This window comes from Camponotus vicinus, unplaced genomic scaffold, assembly GCF_025532165.1.
Source record: "Camponotus vicinus isolate PSW18456_S1 unplaced genomic scaffold, iyCamVici1.0 SCAF_6, whole genome shotgun sequence".
Taxonomy (NCBI): Eukaryota; Metazoa; Arthropoda; class Insecta; order Hymenoptera; family Formicidae; genus Camponotus; species Camponotus vicinus.
Window position 1 is genome coordinate 11,444,650 of NW_028141978.1, and position 26,496 is coordinate 11,471,145.

At 28.6% G+C, this 26,496-nt stretch overlaps 1 protein-coding gene and 1 long non-coding RNA gene across 5 annotated transcripts in view; one reads left to right on the forward strand and one right to left on the reverse strand.

Moving 5' to 3' along the window:
* LOC145973557 (uncharacterized) lies at nucleotides 1-25,482 on the forward strand. Of its 2 annotated transcripts, XR_014439504.1 has the most exons (3): nucleotides 1-175; nucleotides 24,764-24,793; nucleotides 24,882-25,482. It is a non-coding gene; the product is annotated as an uncharacterized LOC145973557 (long non-coding RNA). The 2 variants fall into 2 exon arrangements; XR_014439503.1 differs by having other exon boundaries at nucleotides 24,764-25,482.
* LOC145973556 (transducin beta-like protein 2) overlaps nucleotides 1-26,294 on the reverse strand; it is a 33,131-nt gene extending 6,837 nt beyond the window's left edge. Inside the window, exons 1-3 of one of the 3 annotated variants that reach the window (XM_083103040.1) lie at nucleotides 24,981-26,294; nucleotides 18,665-18,913; nucleotides 11,013-13,351 (exon numbers count right to left, since the gene is read on the reverse strand). In XM_083103040.1, coding sequence (XP_082959166.1) covers nucleotides 12,180-13,351; nucleotides 18,665-18,913; nucleotides 24,981-25,137 — 1,578 coding nt within the window. In that variant the 5' untranslated portion in view covers nucleotides 25,138-26,294 and the 3' untranslated portion in view covers nucleotides 11,013-12,179. Of the gene's footprint in view, nucleotides 1-11,012; nucleotides 13,352-14,715; nucleotides 15,265-18,664; nucleotides 18,914-24,980 lie in introns of those variants that run through there. The other 2 variants (XM_083103041.1, XM_083103043.1) reach the window with 2 other exon arrangements.
* Nucleotides 26,295-26,496: the final 202 nt, after the last annotated feature.

The following is a 26,496-nucleotide window of genomic DNA, read 5'->3' on the forward strand; positions in this document are numbered from 1 at the left end:
TCGTACATATCTCGTGTGATTATTCCGTGATCGGAAGTGGTGTGCAAATGTTTCATGTACATAAAATATAATTTAATGTATTTTCGCGAATGTAAGTGCCATAAGAAACAGCAAAGGAGAAGAAAAGAAGATTCGGAAAAGCATCGAGCTACAGACGAAACAACGAATATGCACAGTAAGTAATTTATATTCGTAATATTTTATATTTGATATTCAATCTTTTTGCAACATGTAACTCATGATATCCCTTTTCTAAATGCGATCGTGAAGTATCAGGAAATAATTTATAATTTATAATTGATGATTAATTATCTTTTATATACGTTAAACAATAACTATAACGCGATATCTCGAAGAGCGTATTTCCTATATGATATGTTCATTTAATCAATTGACAGAATCAAACAAGAATCGTAATGACACAAATAATAAATTATTAAATTAATAATATTTCATTGCAATTTTTACGAACAATTATTTCTTTGATGAGTGTGCAAAACTTTTATTTAATTTTAAGGTAACGGATTTGTAGAGCTTGTAGATGTAGATTGTAGATTATAGATCCATTACCTTAAAATGGATGGGCTAGAACAAATTAAATCATATAACTTTTTAAAACGTTTTTAAAGTTTCTTTCAATATGCATTAAAACATATTAAAAATGAAACTTAAAATATTAATTAAAGAAAAATTCAATTTTTTATTAATTCAATTCCTTATCATCTTAATCAATTTTTTATTTTATTTAATAAAGAATATATGTATTAGTAATTTTATTAGTACTATATAATAATTTATTTTTGCAATGCATACTGACATTATTTTAATTTTTTATAGTCTATCCGTTTCTTTGTAGTGTAACATATTAAAAAACTCTTTGCTTTAATTGATATAAATTTAAATTATCATCCAATTAAACAATATGTAATTTAAAAAGATCAATGAGTGATATTAAGGAATAAATATATATATATATATATATATATATATATATATATATATATAAAATAGAAAATGTATAAATGATATTGAATTAATTTTATTTTATTATAAATTTTTATTGTGAATTTTTTATTATCAATTTTTTATTATAATATTATATGTTATAAAATTGACTTGGCACTATATTAATTAAAGCAAAATTACATTAAGACGACAACAAACGGTCATAATTCTCTTGTCGAAGAATGACCCGTCAATGTATTAAGACAATGAATGATGGAGAAAATTGTGGAAATTTTGGAAAAATATGGGAAAATCATCATATCGGACCCGGATAGAGTTATTCGATCTTTCGATAAACGAACCGCATTTTTAATCGACATTAGTCATCAATGGACATTTCTTTCATCTAAAATACAAAAGTGGAGAATAAAAATGGCAGAATTCAATAGCAGGGAAAATTGGTGCATATTATCGCCAAAAAGAAATTTGAATTTTGAAGGTATATCCTATCGGTGGCAGCACGCCATAGCTGAAGAGTCATTTTTAATTGCGCAATTCTCCAAGTTGTATGTTCATCAAGAACGTTGCATGACAACAAATCAAACTTGAAATTTTACAGCGTTAATTTTAATAAAAATTTCTAATATTTCAAATTTATTTGAAACACACATACACACATATAATAGTGATAGAATTCAAATAGGCTCGATACTTAGAAAGATTATCCTTCTAATAATTAATATTATTAGCGTCGCAAGCTCTTTTTAGATAGATCGTTGCAATATATTACTTTTACTCGTTCAAAAACTACGGGAACAATAGCATTATCTCCATCGTTCGAATATCATAATGAACGAATAATAAATCTCTTAGACAGGTGAATCGCAAGGAGGATAGCTAGAATGAAAAATCAGTTGAATCTTTATCGTACTACATTTGGCGATACATGCCTAAAAAAGCACAATCGTGGCTCGCAGATTTTTGTATATAAAAATCTTTGCGCATGCGAAAGCAATAACCATGCAATGATTTGTCTCTAATATTATAAAGTCTGTAATATTATTATTATTATATATAATATTATTATTAATAATATAATGTAACAGATTTGAACTTGATTATGAAAAAATATAAATGAGAATCTTTTTTTTTCAACGAATATTATAACAGAAGAAATATATATTAAGTGAAAAGAAATTTATATAAATTTATATAAGAATTTATTTATACTAATATAAAACGAAGAGAGACTAAAAAATATCGCAGATAATAAATAAAAATTCGTCATATTTTGATAAACGAAACCAAAAGGACTTTTGCGATAGGATAAACAGCTTATCTTGGTGGAAGTAGATAATCGCGGTTTTGCAAATAGACAGTTTTATTTTATCATTGTGTGTTTATCGTTATTGTTTTACGATATAAAATACGGTGGACTCGAACAAAAATTTGATCTAAAATTATTTTACTTATTATGTGATACAAGAGATAAAGAAAATTTTTATTTTTTAATACATTATTATTATTAAAGACAAGTTATATTTATTACTATTTCACTGCAATTTCATGCGAAATTATTTGTAACAATTATTATTAGATGGCGTTAGGAATTCGAAAGCTCATTGCCGCAAAAACCAAATCTCACCAACGTTCCCTGAGCAAGATCCCTCCACACTCGACCCTCATACCCCATTTTGTCAAGATCCATCCCAACATTATCCTCTCACCTATGTCTCGACCTAGCCAATGGTCTTTTTTCAATAGTTTCCCAACTAGTATTTTATATGCGGTCCGATCCTCTCCCATGCGCGCCACATGACAGCGGAAACAATAAAATAATAGACACACGAATGGACGATTCATAGATTTATGACATTCAATGTTCAAAAAGTTTTATTCCTTGCGGATATTAAATAAAAATCTCTAATTTTAGTTAGTCTTTAGAAAATATATTATTTTATAAGTTATTGAAATATCATATAAATCATATGCGATGTAAATTCTCTTTAACCATATTGTGCTCTCGCGATAATGTACCTTCTTCTTCGAATTTTTTTCTCTCAGAAACGATATACGATATACGATACCTTCTTTTTTTCATGGAATCTAAAAAATATATGAGAAAAAATACATAAAATCGTTTTTCAATATTTGCTAAATAATAATGTTTATAAAATGACACAATTCCATGTTCTTATTGTGTACATACTTCATTTTAAACATAATGAAAATTTCATTCAATAAAACCCGTAATGATTCTCAAGTTCGCCGAATATATGAAAGTAGTTTACATTACGTATATCATAGATTTTCAGAACTGGCAGTGAATATCGGAACGCAGCCTAAATAAGAGATTTCTCTCTCTCCCCCTCTCTCTTTCTCTTCCCAAGAATTTTTAAGGGGAAAAATGAAAAAAGATGAAGTAAGAAAAATTGAAGAAAAATTTTAGAATGCAGCTATTTGAAAATAAAAAAAAAGAAAGTAAAAGTAAAAAGATTATCGTAATGTATAAAATATTAAAGTGAAGTATTACCAGCTACAAAAAATTCTTTTCACGTCATTTTTCAAATACATTTTGTTAACCACATTTTCCTCTATGTCTTTTCTAGATTATAAAAAAATAACATGTGTTCAATAGAAAAAAAGAAAGAAAAAAAATGATCAGTTACATCATATTGTCACAGTCGGCGCGTTGATTTTTGACCTGGGATTTAATTCTTGAAAGTATCACATGAATGCGGAAAGTATCACACAGTCCAATGGAAAGAAAGTTATAAGAGAATTTTAATACACTTCACCCATTCGAAAACACCATTTCTGCTATCATACGCAATATTGCGACATCTAAAATCCTCGTTTCAAGAATCAGGTTTCAGTATTGGATTAAACTTGACAAAATCAAGGCAATAAATTTCAAGTTGTATTAATTAAATATTACATATATTATTAATATGTAAGGATGTAACAAGAGATAAAAAATATCATAAAATTGTCAGATGACAAAAATATTCTGACTTTTGCTTACTTTTTCTTTGCTTTAATTTTATTAATATAAAATTAACTACGTAGAATAATTTCGCTATTTAGATGCATATGAAAAGTTAAATTGTTGAGATGTTTGCATTAAAAATATTATTTATTCAACGTGTCACATGCCAGATATTTCATAATTTTTGTTCGCAAAAATTATAAAAATTATTCCCATGTAGATTCGAGTAGTTCACAAAGCATAAATCTCTCTCTCTCTCTCTCTCTCTCTTTCTCTTGCTCTCTTTCTATTACAAAAATAAATGATAACAATGATAGTGATCTTGATGCAGAGCGTGAATTAAATTTGCATAGATCTCAAAAATGTGGCAGAACAGTTTAATTTAAAGATTAATATTCATGGGGAATCCATCCAAATGGCACACTCAATCAAGTTAAAATACGATTTGTGCAAGATTTGAAAATACTGCGCAACTACACACACGCCCAATGTCCATATTTCAGTCTATATATAGGCATCTTATAAAATATCATCAATAAACCATTAACAAATATACCATTATCAAACACACATTGGTTGACGGATTATTTAGCACATTTGGCTGTAGGATTATTTAGCACTACCGATTATTAGATAAGATGCAAACTTTGTCGTAATATTCGTAAGTACACGTAATTTTATGTAACATCAATTTCAACAATTTTCTTTAAATAAGTATCTTATTATTCTTAATAAATTTCCAGAAATCTTCAATAATAAACATCTAATGCGCACATGTACATTTACGCGTACTATATAAATAAAAATGCGTTGTGTCAATTATGACGTTATTTCGCTTTTTAAAATATATTGCAATATAATATTTTTAAATTAATGCAACATAATCAAAATGACAAAAGTGAAAGCTGTCCGTGATAATCGATTGAGAATAATTTGTCAGAGTAATTCTATAAATGTATTAAAATATATTATTATTGAAATATATAAATTATTATCAAAATAATTATAGATACTATCGTATTATAAAGAAAAAAAACAAAATTTTTTTCCTCTAAACTATTATATAACAAAAAATAAATATGATAAGTTATAAAAAATAGAAATGCACCCATTTTACATTCAACATTTACATAATCAAAGGAAATTAAGTATTCCAAGAATTAATAATAGGATGAATTTTTATCCTATCATTAAATTGTTATAGAATCCTTAAAATTTCTGGGCCAAATCTTTTAAATCGGCATTCACACATAACACAAAAGTGACTTTTGCATATCCTCCAGAATCTCGTGGTCGAGCATTCACCTCGAGAAGCTTCGTGTCTCAAAGATAAATTCAACAAGGTTCAACAACCTTCGTTCATACGAAGACCGTTAATAACAGGTACACTCGAGGAGATGGCCGTGAAGGATTTAAAAGATATGTTTTACGACGATGTTCATGACCTGCATAAAGCTTTCATTTATCAAGTTATGATATAAATCATTACTAAATCGATGATTATCAATCAAAATGTTCCGAGTTTTTTTAGACTGCTTTATAGTGCGTTCTAGAAAAATCTTTTTAAAATCCTCATATATATATATATATATATATATATATATATATATATGTATATATATGTATATATATGTATATCATGCATTATCGTATATGTTATAATTTCCCATCAAACTTGACGTTAGACTGTGACAGACATAAATAAAAAATAGTTCCAACGATTCGTTATGCATTTTGTGTTTCTTTCATAATTATAACAGCTAAAATAAAGAAAAGAAGTCTTTTTATTGTATTGTGTGTATTAAAGATCAATAGAAAATATACATTATTCGTGCCTGTAGAATACAGAAGTATTTCGATATTTGTTATGATCACTCTAGAAATAGCTACGAGATGCGTTGATCTTGCTTACAAAATATACGTGAGACTTAGTTATTTATTTACGTTCTCGTGAGTAAAATATCTTCACTAAGTCAGCGAAGTAGCTTCAGTTGTAGTCAAATTTATTCTTGACAGAAAGATATATTTAAACGTTAATCAAGAACGTGAATCTCAAAATGGCTATTCAAATGGCTAAAAAATCTGGTTTCTACTGTTAAAAGTTTAAAAAACTTTTTCGACTTCGATTTAAAATTATTTTTTTACATTTGATGCTGACACACGCTCACATTGCGAAGTATGTGTATTAATGTCTTCATGTGTAAGAAAATATATAGAGAGATACCAATAGAAATCTCAATTTGACACTTTTTTTTACAATTCTTATTTATTTATCATATTGTCAAATTATCAAAGAAATTCTTAAAACCAATACGATTTTAAAATTAATTAAAATTTAGTAAGTTTTTATTTTTATACTTAAAAGATACTCAAGATTCTTTTTTATATTTTTCTATGTCTACAAAAAATATCTACAAAAAAAGAAAGCCGTTCTGAGGAAGTTATACATATATTTAAAATTATTTGTATCAACATATTGCTATGCCATTTATTTTAGCGAATACAACACAAATTGATATATCACCTGATTTAATTGTATCTATTAAGTAACATTGAAAATGAGTTTTTTAAATATATTAATATTTTTTGCTTTTTGAGTATGGTATATAGATATACGGTATCTAGATATAAGATCGGGATTTTCTTTTCGTTAATCAATTCTAGATAAGCGTGAAAAGCGTATCAAATTAAATTTTCCTAATATGAAATTTTCAGGAACTTGTTACAAAAATGATTAGTATGAAAACATAAATGCTCATAATTCATCAAGCTTTTTAAAATACATAATTACTTAGATATAGAAAATTAATTAATAATTGTATAACTTTAATCAAGTTTAAATTTATGCTAATTAATTCTTAACGAGAATAGTATATTCAAACGGTAAAACCTATCTAACGTGAAAAATAATGCAAAAAAATTGTGTTATAATAAATTTTATAATGTTTGCTCTTCGGATTTATCGATAGAAAATCCTTGAAAGGTTGTAATATAAAACGGAAATGGGCGATTTTTCTTTTTTTGATGAGTTCAAGATGGCATGAAAATTTTTAATTCATACGTTTAAAAACATACAAACATACAAGCGTTTGATCAATTCACACACACAAATGTTAATCGTGAAATACATTAAGTTATTTAAATAAATAATGCTGACGCCGTATAATAATTAATTGAATAGCATGATTGGGACTATTATAGTGCATCCTTCTAATAAAGCTATATTATCTATATAATATCTATATAATATCAATATTGATTATGATTATGTCATCGAAAATGTAGGTCACTCACACACAAAGTTCGCTAATCGGCATAAGTATTCGTTGTGATACGACTTCCATTCAAGATTTATCTAAATACGTTTATAATTTAGTTGACTATCTAATTTCTTATCTAATCTGATTCATTTAAATCGTATATAATCGTGTTTAGAAGTACACATTTTAACACACATTTGCCGTGAAATAAAATATTTAGGAAACTATTGTAAGAAACTAATCAGTTGATTATCTATAATCGTTTTACTTCCGTATATACATATATACATATATACATACATACATACATACATACATACATACATACATACGTACATATATACATGTGTCATGTGTGACATATATGCGCATGTGCATACACACACACACACACACGTACGCACGTGCAATATAAGATATATTTGTATATATGTAACTATATATGTAAAAAATTTTAAATAATTACTTATAATTGTTATTTATATAAACTAACGATAAAATTGAACAAATAGAATCGAAAGAAATCAGGAAAACTTATTTAAGTATAAGTAATGTAAAGCAAAATATAAAGATACGATCATTAAGTATGAACTTTATCAGATTGCAATAAAAGGAAAGAAAAAACTAGAATTGTCATGTAATATCATCCCTGATTTAAAATGTACTATGATATAATGAACTATCAATACGAACAATGATGTCGTAAAAGAAGTTTTGCAAAAACGGTTTCGATATAAAAAGCTTTATCTCTATTTTAAAAAATGTCACTTTTAAAAGAGCAAAGAATATCTTATGTATACATATATATAAACATTTTTTAAATCTTTTGAATTTAATACGTGATTTAAGAAAGAACGATCTCCAGCAAACTAACATTGTAATTTTACGTACGATAAATGATACATAAAAATCCAACGCATAAGAATCTATAATTAAAATTGATATTTATTATGATTATTTATATTATATTATAATTATTATTAAATTATAATGAAATTTGATATTTGACGTTGCAAACAATTTTCGTATTAAGTGTATTTTATAATTATATTACATAATTGAAAATGCTTTTCAAACGTAAAGGACTTCTCAAAACTTGCCTTTGATACATTTGTTGAGTCACTATTAGCAATACAGAATCTTATTTAATAGTTGTTATCAATATAACAGATTCCTCTACTCTCATCTCTCACGTCGTTTCTCCCCAATATTATTATTATTATTATGTAGCCTTCATGCATAAATTATGTCATTTCTTTTTATACAGCTAATCGTATATATATATATATATATATATATATATAAAACAAAATTAATTTTAGAAATGTAAAAGATACGGTGAGAAAGAAGAGACAGACAGAGAGAGAGAGAAAGAGAGAGAGAGAGAGAGAGAGAGAGAGAGAGAAAGATGGAGAAGAGAGGGAAGGAGGGAGGAAGGGAGTGAAAGAGAAGACTGCAAAAGTTTTTTAATTTGTTTTTTTATTTCAGGATTATGTAACAGAAACACGAAACAGAAAAGAAAATGCAAATCGATCTAATCGACGTGGAGTTCTATTTCATTAAAATGTAGATTTTATCATTTTTATCTCAAAAAATTTTAAAAATTCTATCATTATTTTTTTATTATTTTTAATGAATATTTATCATGAATGACATGATTTTTTTTAATTTCAATAATAGTGTTCTTTATTAACATTATTTTCACGATATTGTTTTTTGTCGTGTTCATCGCGTCTGATAGTATGAAGATCGGGATGCGACGGTCAAGGCGTGAAAAATGTTTGTCAAAATAAAGAACGGGGCGGGAGAATGACATGAAAATTTATGACGAGTCACGGATTACAGCTGTGCTAACGATATTTAAGTTATTGCCTTGTTTATCGCCCTATGAATCATTACTTTGGGCATGTACAACCAAATGTGAAATGTGTGATGCGAAAAACAGCAACATAGTCGTGAACTATGACCCCGTCAAGCAAGACAGTTTACAACTGCGTCGTCGATTACGGATCTTGAACGATAAGAAGAAAGACAATAATAATATTGTTTAGCATAAACATCAACACGCAAAATATTCAATATATATATATACAGGGTGTCCCATTTAACTTGAGACATCGAAATAACTCGAAACCATGGCGGTTTCGGTGAGAATGTTTTAAACAAAAGTTGTATGGTTTTAAGGGGGCCATAAAATGGTGTCATTGGTTTTACCTTGAAAAGTCGTTTGAAGGTCACGTGAAGGTCACCTCCAACTTTTTAAATGGGACACCCTATATACTTTTGCATATTCTTATAGCTTGCTTTGAGAGCTTTCCAAAACACTTTAATAAAGTATTTCTTCATTGAGTACTTTTCGAGTTATGAGGCTTGAAATAATTTCTTAATTTTACATAAATCATAAAATATCTAGTAAAATATTCATTTTTCGATTATCTTACCTTAATACTTTTATGTACAAAATAATGAGAGCAATCAATTGGTGTAAAGAAAACATACAGTTGTTTTTAAGAAAAAATATGGAATTGTTAATTGCAAATTACATATTTTTTCTTCAAAACAACTATGTGTTTTCTTTACACCAATTGATTCCTCTCATTATTTTGTACATAAAAGTATTAAGGTAAGGTAATCGAAAAATAAATATTTTACTAGATATTTTATGATTTATGTAAAATTAAGAAATTATTTCAAGCCTCATAACTCGAAAAGTACTCAATGAAAAAATACTTTATTATAGTGTTTTGGAAAGCTCTCGAGGCAAGCTATAAGAATATGCAAAAGTATATAGGGTGTCCCATTTAAAAAGTTGGAGGTGACCTTCACGTGACCTTCAAACGATTTTTCAAGGTAAAACCAATGACACCATCTTATGGCCCTCTTAAAACCATACAACTTTTGTTTAAAACATTCTCACCGAAACCGCCATGGTTTCGAGTTACTTCGATGTCTCAAGTTAAATGGGACATCCTGTATATATATATATATATTTTGACAAATGCTGTTGAAATTCCTGTCATTCATTATTCAACTTACTTTTATGTTTCGTCATTGTTTAAATGTTAAGATAAAGACAATGTTGTTATTACTGTCTCGTCGAGTAAAAATAAAAATGATTGAATTGAATAATAATTACCCAAACTAATGACTCCACTGCAAATGTTAATTTTTTGCTCGCATCGATATAAACTAATTATTTGCGTTTGAGAATCTACATAATATAAACGAATCCGTTATCCTCCTACCTACCTTTATTCAAAGCTTGATTTTTCAAAGCGAAAACAAAAGATAAAACAAATTAAAAATAAAATGTAACAAAAATATTATCAAAGTTTCCAAAGATATGCTTTATGAAAATATAAACATTGTTTTCTTCATCGTATGTTTAAGAATATAAAATATGACAACATAGAATATCAGAGAACTCTTAATTTCAAAGAAACTTTTAAACAAATATATTTTTAAACAAAATACGATATTTTCATGATTTTTAATATCGAAAAACTATGAAACAATCAATTTTAATTTCCAAGAATTAATTTGCTTGACTTTTGAACTTTTATCAAAACAAAGATAGACTGATACATATTTAATAATAACTATAATAACAATATTTTTTCATTTATTTTTCTTTTATTTCTTTTTCTTTGCGCGAAAGAATATCGTTTCGTTGGATGAACGGGTAACTTTATCTCATAATGCACTTGAACAAATACGGTATAACAGTATTTATAGGACAGTATATATATATATATATATATTGGATATGCAAATATTGTTGGAAATAGGGAGAGGGCGAACAATAAAAACACATGAAGTAATTGAAAATAATTATTCATATATTTATACAGTTTCAGTTGTGTTGTATAACAATCCTTTCAATCTTAGAAGAGAGGGTGAGGCATCCGTGAACTCCTTGAACTCTTCTATTAATATCTCGCTTTTAACATTTTTCTTTTCAGAATCTCAAGATTTTAAAAATCAACATATGACAAAAAAAAATAAGAAACATTGAAATTTGTACATATTTTTAAGAATTCTTTTGTGCAAACTTAAAAGTGCAACGAATTTTCCTTGTTACTCTCGTCTAATTGTAAAAATTATCACATTTTAAGATTAAGCATAGTACTAAAATACAATAAATTCATCAATAAAATTATAATATGAGCGTTACGTTATGAATAATAAAATGATTCTCCATCACAGAATACATATTAAGATCAAAATGCCGAGAAAAAGCAAGAGCAAGTAAACGCGTTAGTTTTTTTCTTGTTGCTTTTCTTTATAATTGATTACTATTATCATCGAACTTTAAGTGGCTAGAGCGACGAGAGTAAAATCTTATTAATTCAGTTGTTATATATATATATTTCCGTTGTTAAGCAAAACTTTATTTAAAATAGAGATTCGCAAACTTTTGCATGATTGATTATTTCATTGTTTAAAAAAAATTTAAAGCAGTTTCACGTAATTTTACTCATTGTTAAAGGAATAATCGGATAACTTTGCTTATATTATTACTATAATTAAAAAACTTAGGGATATATAAATACGTACATCGATGTATGCGAGGATAGAAAAATATATTTTACAATATTATTTAGTTATAAAAGTCATATAAAACTAGCCGCGATCACAAATATATATATTATATAATCTACATAAATATATACATTCTTGTATAAACATTAATTTTTATAAATATAAAATTTGTGATTCGTCTTGTACAAAATATAAAATATTAGTAATTAACTCTTATGCAATATGAACTGTACATGCGTGAATATAAAAATACCAAAAGGAGAATTTCAATAATATTCCGATAACTTTATCTTTTTAACGATGATTAAAAATTGATCAAAAACTCTTTATAGTCAAATATGATTATTGTTAGAAAGATAAAATTAAAGGTTAAGGATTTTAAAACGCAAGATTAACAGAGATTCTTTTTCTTTACACAAATTTTTTAGTTGTCGACGCGATTTTTACTTATTCTTACTTATATAATGCAGCGCCAAATCCAAAGCGGCCTGGGCATCCTCGCGGGAATCATGCGTATTCTCTTGTATGTTTCGTTGGAGCAATCTCCGCGCCAAAGCCTTTAATCCTAAAGTATAGGGGAATCCTCTAGGATCAGGAATAAGAGCTGTCGTATCGACAACTTTTTTATGAATTATATGTAATGCTCTAAAATCACTCGCCAAATTATGACCGATCACGATTGTCTCGGCGCTGATCAAGGTTAACAATTTTCTTTGAACTTGTCCGAGAGTCAGGGTTTTTTTCTGCTTCATATGCTCTTCCGTAATACCGCTGAATCTAGTGTTGTAATCTAATATTTGGCTATTTGGTTTAACGAAATCGTTGCATATTACTTTGCCTTCCAGATTGATAACAGTGACTCTAGTAAGCTCGAAACCATATTCTGTGTAACACATCTCGCAATCTAAAGCACAGATTCTATATTTATTATTATAACGATTAAGAGGCAATGTACGGACATAGCCCTTCAAAGGTCCGTTGAGTCCGGGTGTCAAGCCGACCGACACATGTACTCCTGTCTCGCAACCGGTAGAAAATTCCAAGCCTCTACAACATGTCCAATATTTACGATCCATCTGGCCGTTGGTCCTTCCGTCGAATAATTTGCCCCAATGATGAATGCAACGCTGTTTATACAAACATTTCCCTGTGCTATCGATAGAAAATAGCTTATGACATCTCGCACATTCTCTCTTCCGCTGCTGCGACAATGAATCGCATTTCTCCGCGCTGTCTGAATCATTATCGTCAGATTTTTTCATCTTATCCTTAATCTTTTTCTCAATCGCCAAATTTTCTTGCTTATGTTCGGAACTACTATCGACTGAACTATTATTGCAATTACTGCTGTCTAGATCTTTTTTCTTTTCTTCTTTACTATCATTTAGTATATTAATATTTATAAAACAGAATGTAGAATTGTTACTATCAGTCGGATATGGTGTATAGTTTATCATTGCACAACCTGGATGATCAGGCCTTTCCACAGGAAATCCGCGTTTCGCTAAGTCATCCGACGACAATATATGTTTTTTGAGTGTATCATACCAATAATCATTGGTATATAGAGATATAATTTGCCGCACGTTCTCCTTATCCAGTTGCGAGCTCCAATCTTTATATCACAAGGAAAAACAAATGTAGTAAGTTTATTGTATTGGATTTTTTGCTAAAGATGTTCGCACACTACACGTGCATGCAAATCCGGCCTTCTTTCTTTCATTCTCTTATTGTTATATCATTTAACTAATGAAAAGGACTAGATTTTTTATATTCGGCGTATATATAACTAAATAGGAGAAGGATTAAAATTTTCTTTATATACATTTTGATAGTCTAATATGAAAGAATTCTCGCGTGAAATTGGTTTCGAAAAATTAAAATCGATAAGCCATCTTTATATCTTCAATTTTTTCGAGACGAGGTGAGAGACAAAAAAATTGCGAAGAAATTCATTCATACGCTAATGACATTTTTATGAAAGTTTACGCGATGCACATTACTATCATACTTTTGTAGTCGTTAAAATCGCGACACAGAAGCAGAGGATAATTTCATTATATTTCATAAGATGGAATTCCGGAGAGGCGGATAAATAGTATCACGCGGACGGCCGCATTCTTGATCCAAAAACGGTCAATTTTTTTTTCGGTTTGTACAATCAATTTATACGGTAAACGTTGACACGATTTCACTTATCACTCATCAAGTGCATGCAGTAGAAGATTTTTAATACACGATTATTTGAAAAACGATAAAAGCTTATCGAGATTCTTTTTCGAAAACTGATCACATCTTGCTTTAATCAACAAATAAACGGAAGTGAAATACAAGGAAAAATAAAAAGATATAAATAAATATGAAAGAGAGAAAGAAAGAGAGAAAGAGAATAATAAAAAATTTTTAAAACAAGGCATATTCTAAAGAATTTTAAAAGAATGTTAAAAGTGTATTCATAAAGCATATTTCGTCAAGATTTCCATTCAGGAAGCATATTCAGAATATTTTTTCTAAATAGTTTTCGGCTTAAAGAAAAAAGAAAACGTAAATAATAAGATATAAATAGATGTGAGAAAATTTTAGAAAATTATAAGAGAAGTGTTCACACAAAAGACATTCAAGAAATCAGCATGTTTTTTCCCTAAGTATTTGAATTATTGTCTGTAAGTATATAATCTGTTTGTGTAAATAGACTTCATTAAAGGAGCTTGACAAATATCTTTAAATATCTTCACTTCTTTAAAGAGGCTCAAAGAAGAAAGTAAAGTCAAGAAATTATTATGATGTTAAACGAAAGAAACAAGATATTTATTTTAGATATTTATTTTATTTATTTTATTGAAACCAGATACCTAATACCAGATACCTGATTCTTTTATTAAATGTTATCAACTTAACGGTAAAAAAATAGAATTATCTCGAAACAAGAATATGGTATTTATTTTCACATATAAAAATAGAGAAAAAGAAGTCACCTACATGATATATCCCAGCAAGGTGAAACAATGGACTTCGTCCATCTCTCATTGAACGCATCGCGCAGTAACAATGTTCCTGATTTCGTATTACTCGATTCGTACCAACGGAGGCTCGTATTAACGCAGATCATGACGCTGAGAGAACATTCAGGAGACTGTTGTTTTCACGGCGTTAATTATACGCGAATAATTTCGACAAGACGGCATTCCACGGCAGCGCGTTGTTTTTATCTGCACTCGCGTTATCTTATACAAATGTTTGTGTGATGTGCCGCGATATTTCCGAAGAGGGACATTAACCGGGGACTCGGGATTTGCGGACATACTGATTCGTCGGCTTCCGTGCGGAAAAGAATGACGATTCGCATGATTCACGAAATTCGAGAAGATGTCATTTTTTTAGGAGTATTTGCTCGAATGACACAGCTGCGCTTATTTATATTTCAGTAAAACATACATTCATCAATCGATTTCGAATTAATTATTTTATGGCTCTAAATGCAATTTTAATTCATTCTACTTGCAGTATAATCTTAAAAAAAAATATAATTTTATTTTAGAATGTATTTTACTACGAAAAAAAAATAAATGAAAAAGGTTTTCTTCACAAGGAAACTTTTCAAATATCATTTTACAATGATCCTAGAATATTTAATCAACGTGAAATTAAAAATTATATCAAAAAATAATGAATGTAATATCAAAGAAAGCTCACTTTTCATTTAATTCTATACTCTAAAATACTATTATAAAATTTGTATCTTGCGGGGCGTTTTTTTCTCAATAACCGAAATAGTCGAAACTTTTTTTCGATAATTACTTTAAATCAAACGATTTTTTCAAACACAACTGTCTTTATCGTTGTCATAATTCTTTCTAATGTTGAGAATAATTCGCGCGCTGATTGCTGATCGGGACATAGAAGAGAAATAGTTGGTCGCAAGACATAATTACGCCTTATCGCGAAATAGAAAAATAAAATATAAAAGTAAAGTCAACACAAGAGGCACTTATGCAACTTTCGTTATCGACAAAAAAACGAATACGACATATATTTTTTTATCAACCGCTTCGGTCACATTTTCACCATAAACATTTAAATGTTTATTGAAAAATACGAGTATAAAAAATATGAGTACATATATATACTTCTACTATTTACATTACTATATACTCTTACTATATTATACATATAAATTACTATTGTATCATGGTAGCTTAATAAACATAAATCAACATCTATTCAATACCTATTCTTGTTAAGAAATGTTTCCAGAGAAAGATGCACAAGAAAATATAATAGAAAAAATAATATTTCAAATAAAAATTTTTAAAATAAACAAGGGGAAAAGAGAGCTTTACATTCTGAATATAAATTATGTATTTATTATATATTATATTTAGCTTATTTTAAAAAATTATCTTGAAATTATTTTAAAATTGTTAATTAAATTATTAATTTAAACAAACAGAAAAAGAGAGAGAAAGACAGAGATTTTTATCTTATATTATTGAATGATATGTATCTTATATTAAATCATGTGCAACACATAAATATTTAAATAAGATTATCTTAAAACTTTAACTTATATAAAAAAAACCGCCTAACACGTTTCCTAACATAATATACATGTAAAGCAATTATTTAGAAAAAAATTAAACGACAGAAAATTACAATCTTTCTTTTATTCTATAAATAACGTATTATTTTTTAAACTTAAAATAAAATCATAATGTTTGACAAGAATATTATTATTTAATTTATTCAGAAATATTTAATAATTAAGATTCCGTGACTCCTACTATTAATGTGAGTCTGTACTAACTCTGCTCTGCACATTCAATCATTTTTGCTTTCGGTATTTTGTACTTACACTTGACTTTCTTGCAAAATCTTTTAAAAATTATGATTCGCATATTATTTCTCTTAGAGACAACTTTAATTACTACCTCATAAATTCGAGATCAGATTCAGTTACATGCGTCAGTAAAAGATAAAGATTGCGATGCGGATGCTGGAAATAATGTTCAGATACGCCGAAAATTTCATCGACATCATAGAAATATTTCGGTAATTTAGTTTAAGCCAACTGCGTCTCTAAATAATATATAATATATAGAAGATATATAAAGATACCGCATTAATAGGAAAAAATGATTAAATGATTAATCGAAATGAATCGATGTCACAAAAGCAATGCATACAACAACGACGAAATAGAGGAGAAAGAGCCAGACAAACAAAGAAAGTAAAGCATATAAAAGAAAGTCGTTTGTTGAATTAACGAAATGTGATAAGGCGATATCGATAATGCTCTAATAATCTGATCATATCGTATCATTATATGAAACAATGTTATCATATACTATTTTTTATATATTAATATTAAAACATATGTTATATATCTTTAAAAGATAACATATGTTTTAAACCACTGTTTCAAGTTTAATGTAAATTTTCTTTTTATGTATAACAAAGTTAATTATGTATAATAAAGTCATGCTGTGAATGATTATTTTGAAGCACTTTTATGGGAATGACCATAATAAGTTGGAAAAACTATGATAAATTTCGGATTTATCTTTATCCAATGGATATACTAGCAAAAATTATAAAAATAACTAATATGTATATATATATATATATATATATATATATATATATATATATATATATATAACACGAAAATATATTTATATAACTTTGGAGATGTAAAAGTTTCTAAATTTTATATTAATTTTAATTTAAGAAACGTAATAGTAACAGAATTAAAAATGTTTATACAAATCTGGTTCGGGATATAATTTTTTTCTTTTATTTATATTTTCACGTCATATTATGCGTACTGTCTGAAATTGGTTATTTCCAATCAATTAATTTATTCGTACAACATGATTTATTAACACGATACTTTTACAGTGCTATCGCATCATCACTTTTATTTGCAGAATAATGAGAGTAAAAAAGTAAGTAAAAAATGAGCAATATACATATACATATTTAGATTATATAATCTTTTCCCTCTAGTTTTGCATAATCGCAGATTAACTTTTATATTACCCATACAAATAAATAAATTTTAATTTTTAAATAAAATCTTTGACTTGTATGCTTATCAGAGAATAAAATTTTAGAATATTTAGAAAGCATGAAAAATAAAAAAAAATGTTACGTGATTATAAACCGGACAATGCATTACACATCATGATTGACATGTTTTTTATATATGTATATTTTTTATCTATATCTATATATGAATTCCAAAAAAACATGGAAAAACGTAAAAGAAAATCGAATTTTTGTTTATCTTAATGACCCACTTACTGACACCCACGAGTGTCAACTATGACGCACTCCTTAATTATACTGCTTTCCTCTAATGTATTAACGTGAGATCGGTTTATGACAGAATATTTTTTTACTTAATGATAACTATTGATCTTTTTAAGTATACTAATTGATCTTTTGATTATCTCCGCATTAATCCATATTATATTTCTATAATATTTAGCGGCATGGTATCTAACTTGAAAATTTATAATTATGTATAAAATGAATTTCTTTATTATCGAAATTTACAATTATTAGTTTTTATAGATGAAATATATATTATAAATTCTTAAAAGACAATGGGACGACGAAATATTAATTGACCTTAGTTTAAAAAAAAACGATGTATCTTTTACTGGATCTCTTTAGAGTTATTTTAATGTTCTTTCCAAGGAAAATTTAATTTTAAGAACGGGTATCTATGATATACGCGTGAATTTAAGATTTCGTTGATATTGGATTTGTACCACGAAAAATTTACGATATGAAGAAAATATGTAACTATCAAAAGAAAAAAATCCGCCAATAAAAGAAAGAAGGAAAGTTAGAGGCGATACTATGCCGCTATATTCTACATGCAACATAACATGAGCACATGCACATAAAAAAAATTACATACCTTCGGCACTGCTTGCAACGTATTTGCCATTGCTGGAGAAGCTCATGTCGCTGATAAAGTTAGTATGTCCTCTAAACGTACCACAAAACCAGGGATGAGCAGGAGCTGGATTGGCCTGTCTACTTTTTCGTCTATTGAGCAATGTACGTTTCCCATTGCGAAACGTACTAGAGTATATTGGTGGCTCTTGCGCTATCGGTATATAATTCAATGGTGGTGCTGTTGGTATCCACGTTGATTGAACCGGATCTGAAACAATAAACATAAATTTTAAAAATCAATACTTTACACATGAATAAATATGATTTCGATAGACATTTCTATTACTAAAGACTTGAACACTTCAATACTTTGACTTTTTTATAGTAAAGGCAGGGAAGAAAATAATAATTTTTTTGCGACTTGTGTACTTACATTGTTGTAATGTATAATAAAATAAAAAAAAAATAAATAAAATAAAAGTTCCGAATAAGAATAATACTAAAACACTATCTGTATTAATAATAAATATATAAATAACGTAAAAAATAGATAATATTCCATTCTTTTGTAATAAATTTAAAATGATCTAAAATGTCTCAACTCATCTAAACTAATCTAAACTAAAATAATTTTACATGATGAGAAAATCATATGTGAAAAATATTAATCATTTTTATTTTTTTAATAAAATATATTTTTATATACATATGTTGATTATACATATATAGGTAGCTACATTGTCAAACTTCGATGGCACAGAACACAGTATTATGGAATCAGTTTAAAAAAATCAGTTAAAAAATACAAACATCACAAACAACAAACGAAAAAAACAAAATTATTATTATTCTCCAATTTTCTTATAAATATAATTACGTATAAAAAAATTTATTTCACATTTTTAATTTTATTTCATAATAATTTGTAGTTTTATAATTTACTATAATTTTTTTATTAAAATTTACTCCTATTATCTTATCTACTTCAATTTACTCCTATTTTATTTACTTCAATTGTGCCGTCAATTCAAAAACACTCCGTATATGCGATCGGGACTATGAATGCAAAAATCAAAGTATTCACATAATAAATATTATTAGGCTAAACAGTTTGCTTGCATCAATCGTGAATAAATATGCAACTATATTGATATTTTCATCACATCATTATATTTATCAAATTTGCGTAATGCATAATATTTCGCGTGTAAATACGCGTATAAGCAGTATTATCTCTTAATTGCGCGATGATAAATATTGATGCGAGTTAAGTTTTACCACGCATTTTATTAATGTTATAAAAGCATCGCCTTTCATATAAAAATTCAAGAAGGCGTTGAACTACTTAAATAAACAGGAAAACGCGTGCGATGAGAAGTATCTCATAATTAAGAAAATATATGCAATTGAAAAAATAGTGTTAAAAATCAGCAAATTATTTTTTTCTAAAAGAAATCTTTTTTCCCAGAGGATAATATTCATTAATACAGAGATCAAATTCTAAATTTAGATATAGAAAATGAGATATTTAAAATAATATTACGTTCTGAAAATATTTCATTGCTTTCCTCGAAATATGCGTCTTTTAACGGTGGTTTCTATCATCGCGCATTATATCATTACGAGAGAAACTCAACAAATCAGATCATTTCCTATTAATTGTTAAGTAAACTGATATGTATTGTAATTATCTGATTTTAATGTACTCGCACTAAGATAAGGAGAGAGAGAAGGATATTTGAAGTTTAAGGACCACTTCAATCAAAATCCGATTAATTTAATTAACTCAATCAGTGCTAACATAGCAAATCAAATACATTTTAGAAAGAGAATATTATAAAGAGAAAGAGAGAAAAACTGATATATCGGCAAAAATATTGTTAGTAACACTAAAAGTTACGTTAAGCTGATAACAAAAGTCATGAAGGAAATGATTCAAAAAATAATTTGTCTGTTTTATTTTTTTAAAATCAGTTATTAAAATCTGAACGAAAGGATTTTTTCCTTAATGACTCTGATGTAAATTGAAGCTGAAATCATTAAAAAAATTCATTTGTGAAAGGATTCAGTAAATAGTGTCTTTTATTACTTTATATTAATCAGAATCATTAAGAAAAAAAATTATTTCTTTTGAATTTTGCTCTTTTATGTCTATAATTAATCCAATTTTTCTCTTAATTAAATTATAGCATAATTTAATTTCTATAATTTAAAAAAACGCGCACATACTTCTTTTTTTAATTTTAATACTTCGCATTTATTGCATCTATAATATAATTTATATAATTTAAGAATATTGTGATATGTTATATATATGTTTATGTATTTAATTTAAAGCCATATTAGAAAGGTGATTAATTTTTCTACAATGACATTATGTAATTACGCAGATTTGTCCAGATAGATCCTAACTTTCGAAACAGTTTGAAATTCGTAATACAAGATAACTTGTGATTCTGATAATTTTGTACAATGTATGACATATGACCGTGGGAAACAACCAAACAAATGTTGTACGTATAATAATTGCATCATCATAAAGCATAATTATCACCAAAATTATAACCGTCAGTTAGACAAAGAGGATTCTTATTTAAAATAAAGAAAAAGGCTGCATTTCAAAGTTCTAATAACGCGGACATACGCACTTGCACATTCCACCTACGTAACTTCTCCATTAACTTATCGGTTCTGAGCGTTTCACTTGGCACTGTCATTAAATACAAATATATATACACATGAAACATTAGCTAACTTAATGTATGTTCTCGTCATCCATTGATGGATTAGCTTTAGAATTTTATTCGTCATAGCAAAGACCTCGAATTAAGAATATTTCTAAAATAACTTTTCGTTTATCAGTTATGAAAAATGGAATTGTGTTCTTTACAAATAAAAAATGATTAATATTTCCACAACAACATTTATTTTAGCAATAGATTTCTAGTTTTTAGTAGATAGAGACTCTCTAGATACAATCTGTACAATTCACAATATGCGCGATTAATTACGATAACAATACAATTTTTTAAAATTTATTACGAAAGCAGCTTCTTTTATTCTAAAAAAGGAATCTTTTATTTTTTATCTCTTAAAGATGTTGTCAGTGTCACATGTGGAATCCATCTGATGAAATCGATTCACTTACACAATTTCTATGCTCCAATATAGTTTTTGTATTTTTTTATTGAAACAAAAATTCCCCTCAGAACTATTGTAAAATTTTTGTTATTTTACATTCATAAAACAGACAACGAAAATCATATGTAAATTATAAATATTTTTGACGATTGATAAAATTGCGATAAAATGATATCATCATACAAATACTTTTTACGAGGGAAATGTGGAGGATTATAATTTTAGATGTAATAACTTTCAATTGTCAAACTTTAGAATAAAAGATCGTTCGAATAGTTGCGAATAGATGTGAATGAAAATTTCTCCTAAATGCATTCCATGAAAATTAAAATTGTTAAATGAAAGAAATGAATACATTGTATGACGTAAACATATTTTGCATCGTAATTTGCATGTGTGCAATTGTCAATTAGAAAGCCATGCCTTCTAAAACTTACATATGTAAATCTCTTTTCTATTTTCTCGCTTCATTTTTATTCATATAAAATATCGCTATATTTTTTTAGGTGAATAATGTCATTGAAAAATTAATGCGGATTGTCTCATAGGATGGTCGGAAAATCAATATTTTTCTTTTCTATATTTCTTTCTAAAAAAATAAAAAAATAAGAAAATAAAAATAATGTAAAATGTGTGAAAAATATATAATTAGTTAGTTACAGAATTCTTTTTCATGTTTAAGTACCATACAAATCATATTTTTTAAGCGCAAACTATATAATAGATTCGTCGTAGATAGGATATTTGTTCGTCTTTAATGAGAAGAAAGGATGTCTCATCGCTTCGCGAAAACGCCGCTGTATCAGAGCAAAAACTATATAAAAACATATAATATGAAATCCGTCTCTTTCTTTTACAAAGATGTGTTCGATACAAAGATTGTTGATTCGATATTTGATGCGCATTTTTTCAACCCCGACTTACTTAATTCTTATATAGCATCGTATTTTATAATAATCTAAACCAGTATATTTGAATCATTCATATTTAATCATTTTCTCTTAAGATTTTGAATAAAAAAATTAATTACAAATTATTTTAAATAATTTATATCTCTAAGAAAATTAGCTTTTAGAGACAAAAACTTTTTAAATATTACATAATAACAAATATAGAGAAATATGATAAAAAAGTCAGCATCATATTATATATATTATATTATCATATATATTGTTTGATTTCAAATAAAAGTAATGGGAAAAATAGCTTTTGTAGTTTTTTATAGTTAAAATATGAAGAAAAAAATAATTCAAGAATGTCAATTTTTAAAAGTGATAAGTATTATTTTGATTATTATTAATTTGAATCATAAATATATATATATATATATATATATATATATATATATATATATATATATATGTAGATAAAATAATATATATATATAATATAGTTATAATGAAAAATATTAAATATTATTATATTAAAATAATACATAATATTATTTATAATTGTTAATATTATTATTATTTGGAAATATATTTTAATAATATAATAAATAAAACAATAGGATGCAAATAATCTAGATATGCCACTTTTGAGGATTAACAAACAATCGAAAAATATATCGGAAGAAAAACGCCTAATTTTTCTATCGGAAACATGAAATGTTCAAACCAAAAATTTATCATTAGCAAGTACCTAGTGGTTATGAACTTATGTGTAAGATTAAAAGATTAGATTGTAAAGTTTGCGTGCAAAGATAAATTGACATACTTCCATCGCAAAGATCCATCCAAAATATTCCTGTCCTATTTAATCAATTCCTGTTTTCCCGCAGTCCAATTGTAGAACCCAGATCGTTTTTTTATTACCTCGATTATTGAGTTCTGTGCAATCGGAACATGGATAAATGGAATTCACCCACATCTATCTTCACACACGCACACAAAAAGAGAACAATAGAATCGAGCAAATTTGGTTGGATGCACTAGTTCGTGTTCAATGATGCACACTAAAGACTGTCGTATATATACTAAATTTTCAATAGCATAGTAGTAAGTAGTAATTATGATAGTAAAATAATTAATGTTAGGAGCTCTTATCTAGAAATTATTAATATTATTTGTATTAAATGACAATAAATTGTAGTATTATCTGTACTACTTGTAGTAGTTTTATCTGTTTTAATTACTATTATTAGATACTGCTTTACTTACCATTATTAAATAATAATAATAATTCGTAGTATTAATTATCAATTTTATTTTAATTACTTATCTAATACACCGAATTCTCTATCAATTACTTGTGAGCCTTTCAGAACTTTAAAATACTACGCGCATGCAATGTAAACGAATTCCTAAGTGCAGTCCGCTACACTGCGCATGCATTTTATGCATCACGTGTGCATCGACAAGTGACGGTTTTTGACAGATTTCAAGATTTCAAATATGAAAATGCATGTGGTTCTCCTGACTCTGAAGAAACTAATCCTCTTTTTTCCGAGCAATCAAAATTAACAGAGATATGTATTTACTTGCGAGATGAATCATAAATCTATACAATATTTTTTTATAAATCAGAAAACGCACTGCACTTGGCAAATTTTAGTTACAAATACTTCGAGACGTTTATTAAATAAATTAGAACAAAAAAAAGATTTAATTATTTTGAGTCGTCAATTAAATGATTCGAAATATTTGTCATATCACGTAAAATGCGAATTCCGAAGCTAAAAACGGAATAATTTCGACAAAATGAAATTTACAAATGTTTCAAAACGATTCGGCATACGTTCTTCGAAGAGACATTTGACATTTAGCCAAAGTTTGGCGCGAAATACGTTCTTCTCGATATCGAGAATCATGTGAAAATCGAAAGAATTCTATCGGAAAAATTACAATAATTTTTATATTTCTATTATAAAAAAAAAATCACGTACAAGAGTGTGTGTGACACTCGACTCCACACAAAGTGCGCGCCAGAGCGAGCGTCCTATGGAGGGACATTCGATAATATCAATTTTATTTTGCAGAAGGAAGTCAATAGAGAGGCATGACAGAAGGTACGTTCGTCTTACTTGCATTTCTGCACTCAGATCTTTTATCTCCTCGCTCCTCAACGAATATGTAATTATCTCGTTTAAAATGCAGTTTATAATTTCTTGAGGGTTGCAAGCAACACGAATGTACCTATGCGTATGCGTGCAAGTGGAGTGCAGTTCCTAGAGAATGATGACCGGAGACGCTTACTTTTCGACGAGTCCTGCTCCAGGCTGGACCGCGATCGCCGGTTGATGACATAGCGTATCAGGAGAACGATTCCGCCGACGATCAACGTAGTAAGAAGCAGCAGCATGGGCGGGCTCACGTTGTCCATCATGTTTGTCGAAACCGGCGTGGCTTCCATATTCGCGTGATACCTGTCCGAGTAGTTTGCACACGTGATATACACACAAACGCGCGCGCACACGATTGCCCGGGAAAACGGAAAAACAGCGGGGAAAAAGCACCGTGGAAAACCACGCGGTGTCACGATTCGCGATAACGAGAAGTCATTATACGTGTGTACGTATGTATGCGTGTAGGTCTGTTCGTGTCGCTTGCACTCGCTTTCCTCCTCCTTCCAATCGGCGAATATAGGTTATAGTCTAATTTCTTCATTCAAACGCGGTGCATTCAGTGCCCGAGGAAATGCTTGTCTCATTTCAAGTGCGGAAATTTCGGGGCGTTGTTGCGTCAATTTTTTCACTGAGATAAAAGTTATCTACGAGTTTGCCGTCAATACCAATGAGTCTCTCATTGGTCTGTGTTTGTATTTATTCCCGATCGCGAGAAGCACTGGATGCGACGTGTGTAGAGTCGGATTCGCTCAGGTCATGGAACACGTGACAAAGATAGACGCGACTCTCCCGCGAAAATTCAAGCCGTTCGTCGCCAGCTTTCGCCAACGGATCGCTAATAACGCTAATAACTTGTCGCTCGCACGATCTAGATCGACTATTTTTGCTCCTTTTCTTTTGTTTATGAAATTGCAAATTTCGCAACGTGTCTAATAATAAATACCTGTGCACCTTCGAAAAGCGCGCGCGCGATATTTTATTCTCACGTGATAAATTCAAAGTGGCTCTCATCGACAAGGCTCGCTCAGAACAATACATGTATATTTTTACCGGTCAAATTTACTGGTCGATCGAAGATTTAAGAATGCGCGCGATCGCATCTTCCGCTGTCGGATCGATCCATTCGTCCGCACGACTTTCGATCATCCGACTTACGCACATCCAGAGAAGAGGAACCACTGTTCCTCGCGTTGACGCAAGAGAATGATCGGTTCATTCGCCCTTCGGTTTCACAAGACAATAGTACCGCTACTCGTCTCTCGCGAGATAAAATAAGATTTCGACCCGAATTGGCGTCGCCGACTTTGACGTTTCACAAATTCAATGGCGCAAGCGATCGGGATCTCGGTGCGTAAAGTCCGTCACGTGTGCAACTCGAAATAGCTCACGATCTGTATTTCGCGCGACGTGACGCTCCTTCTCGGCGTGACGCGTGTTTGCGGTTCGCGGGTAATTATATACCGTATTATACTGTCTCGCACGCTTCCCCGCGGGATCGAGCCAATGCGTCATCTCCCCCACGCGTCATCCCCATGAGTGCGTCACGAATCGCGATCATCGCCCGATGATCGATATTCTCAGGTAGAAACATATGTCGAATCATCGTCTCCACACTTATTAAGGATATTATTGTGTATTATCGATAA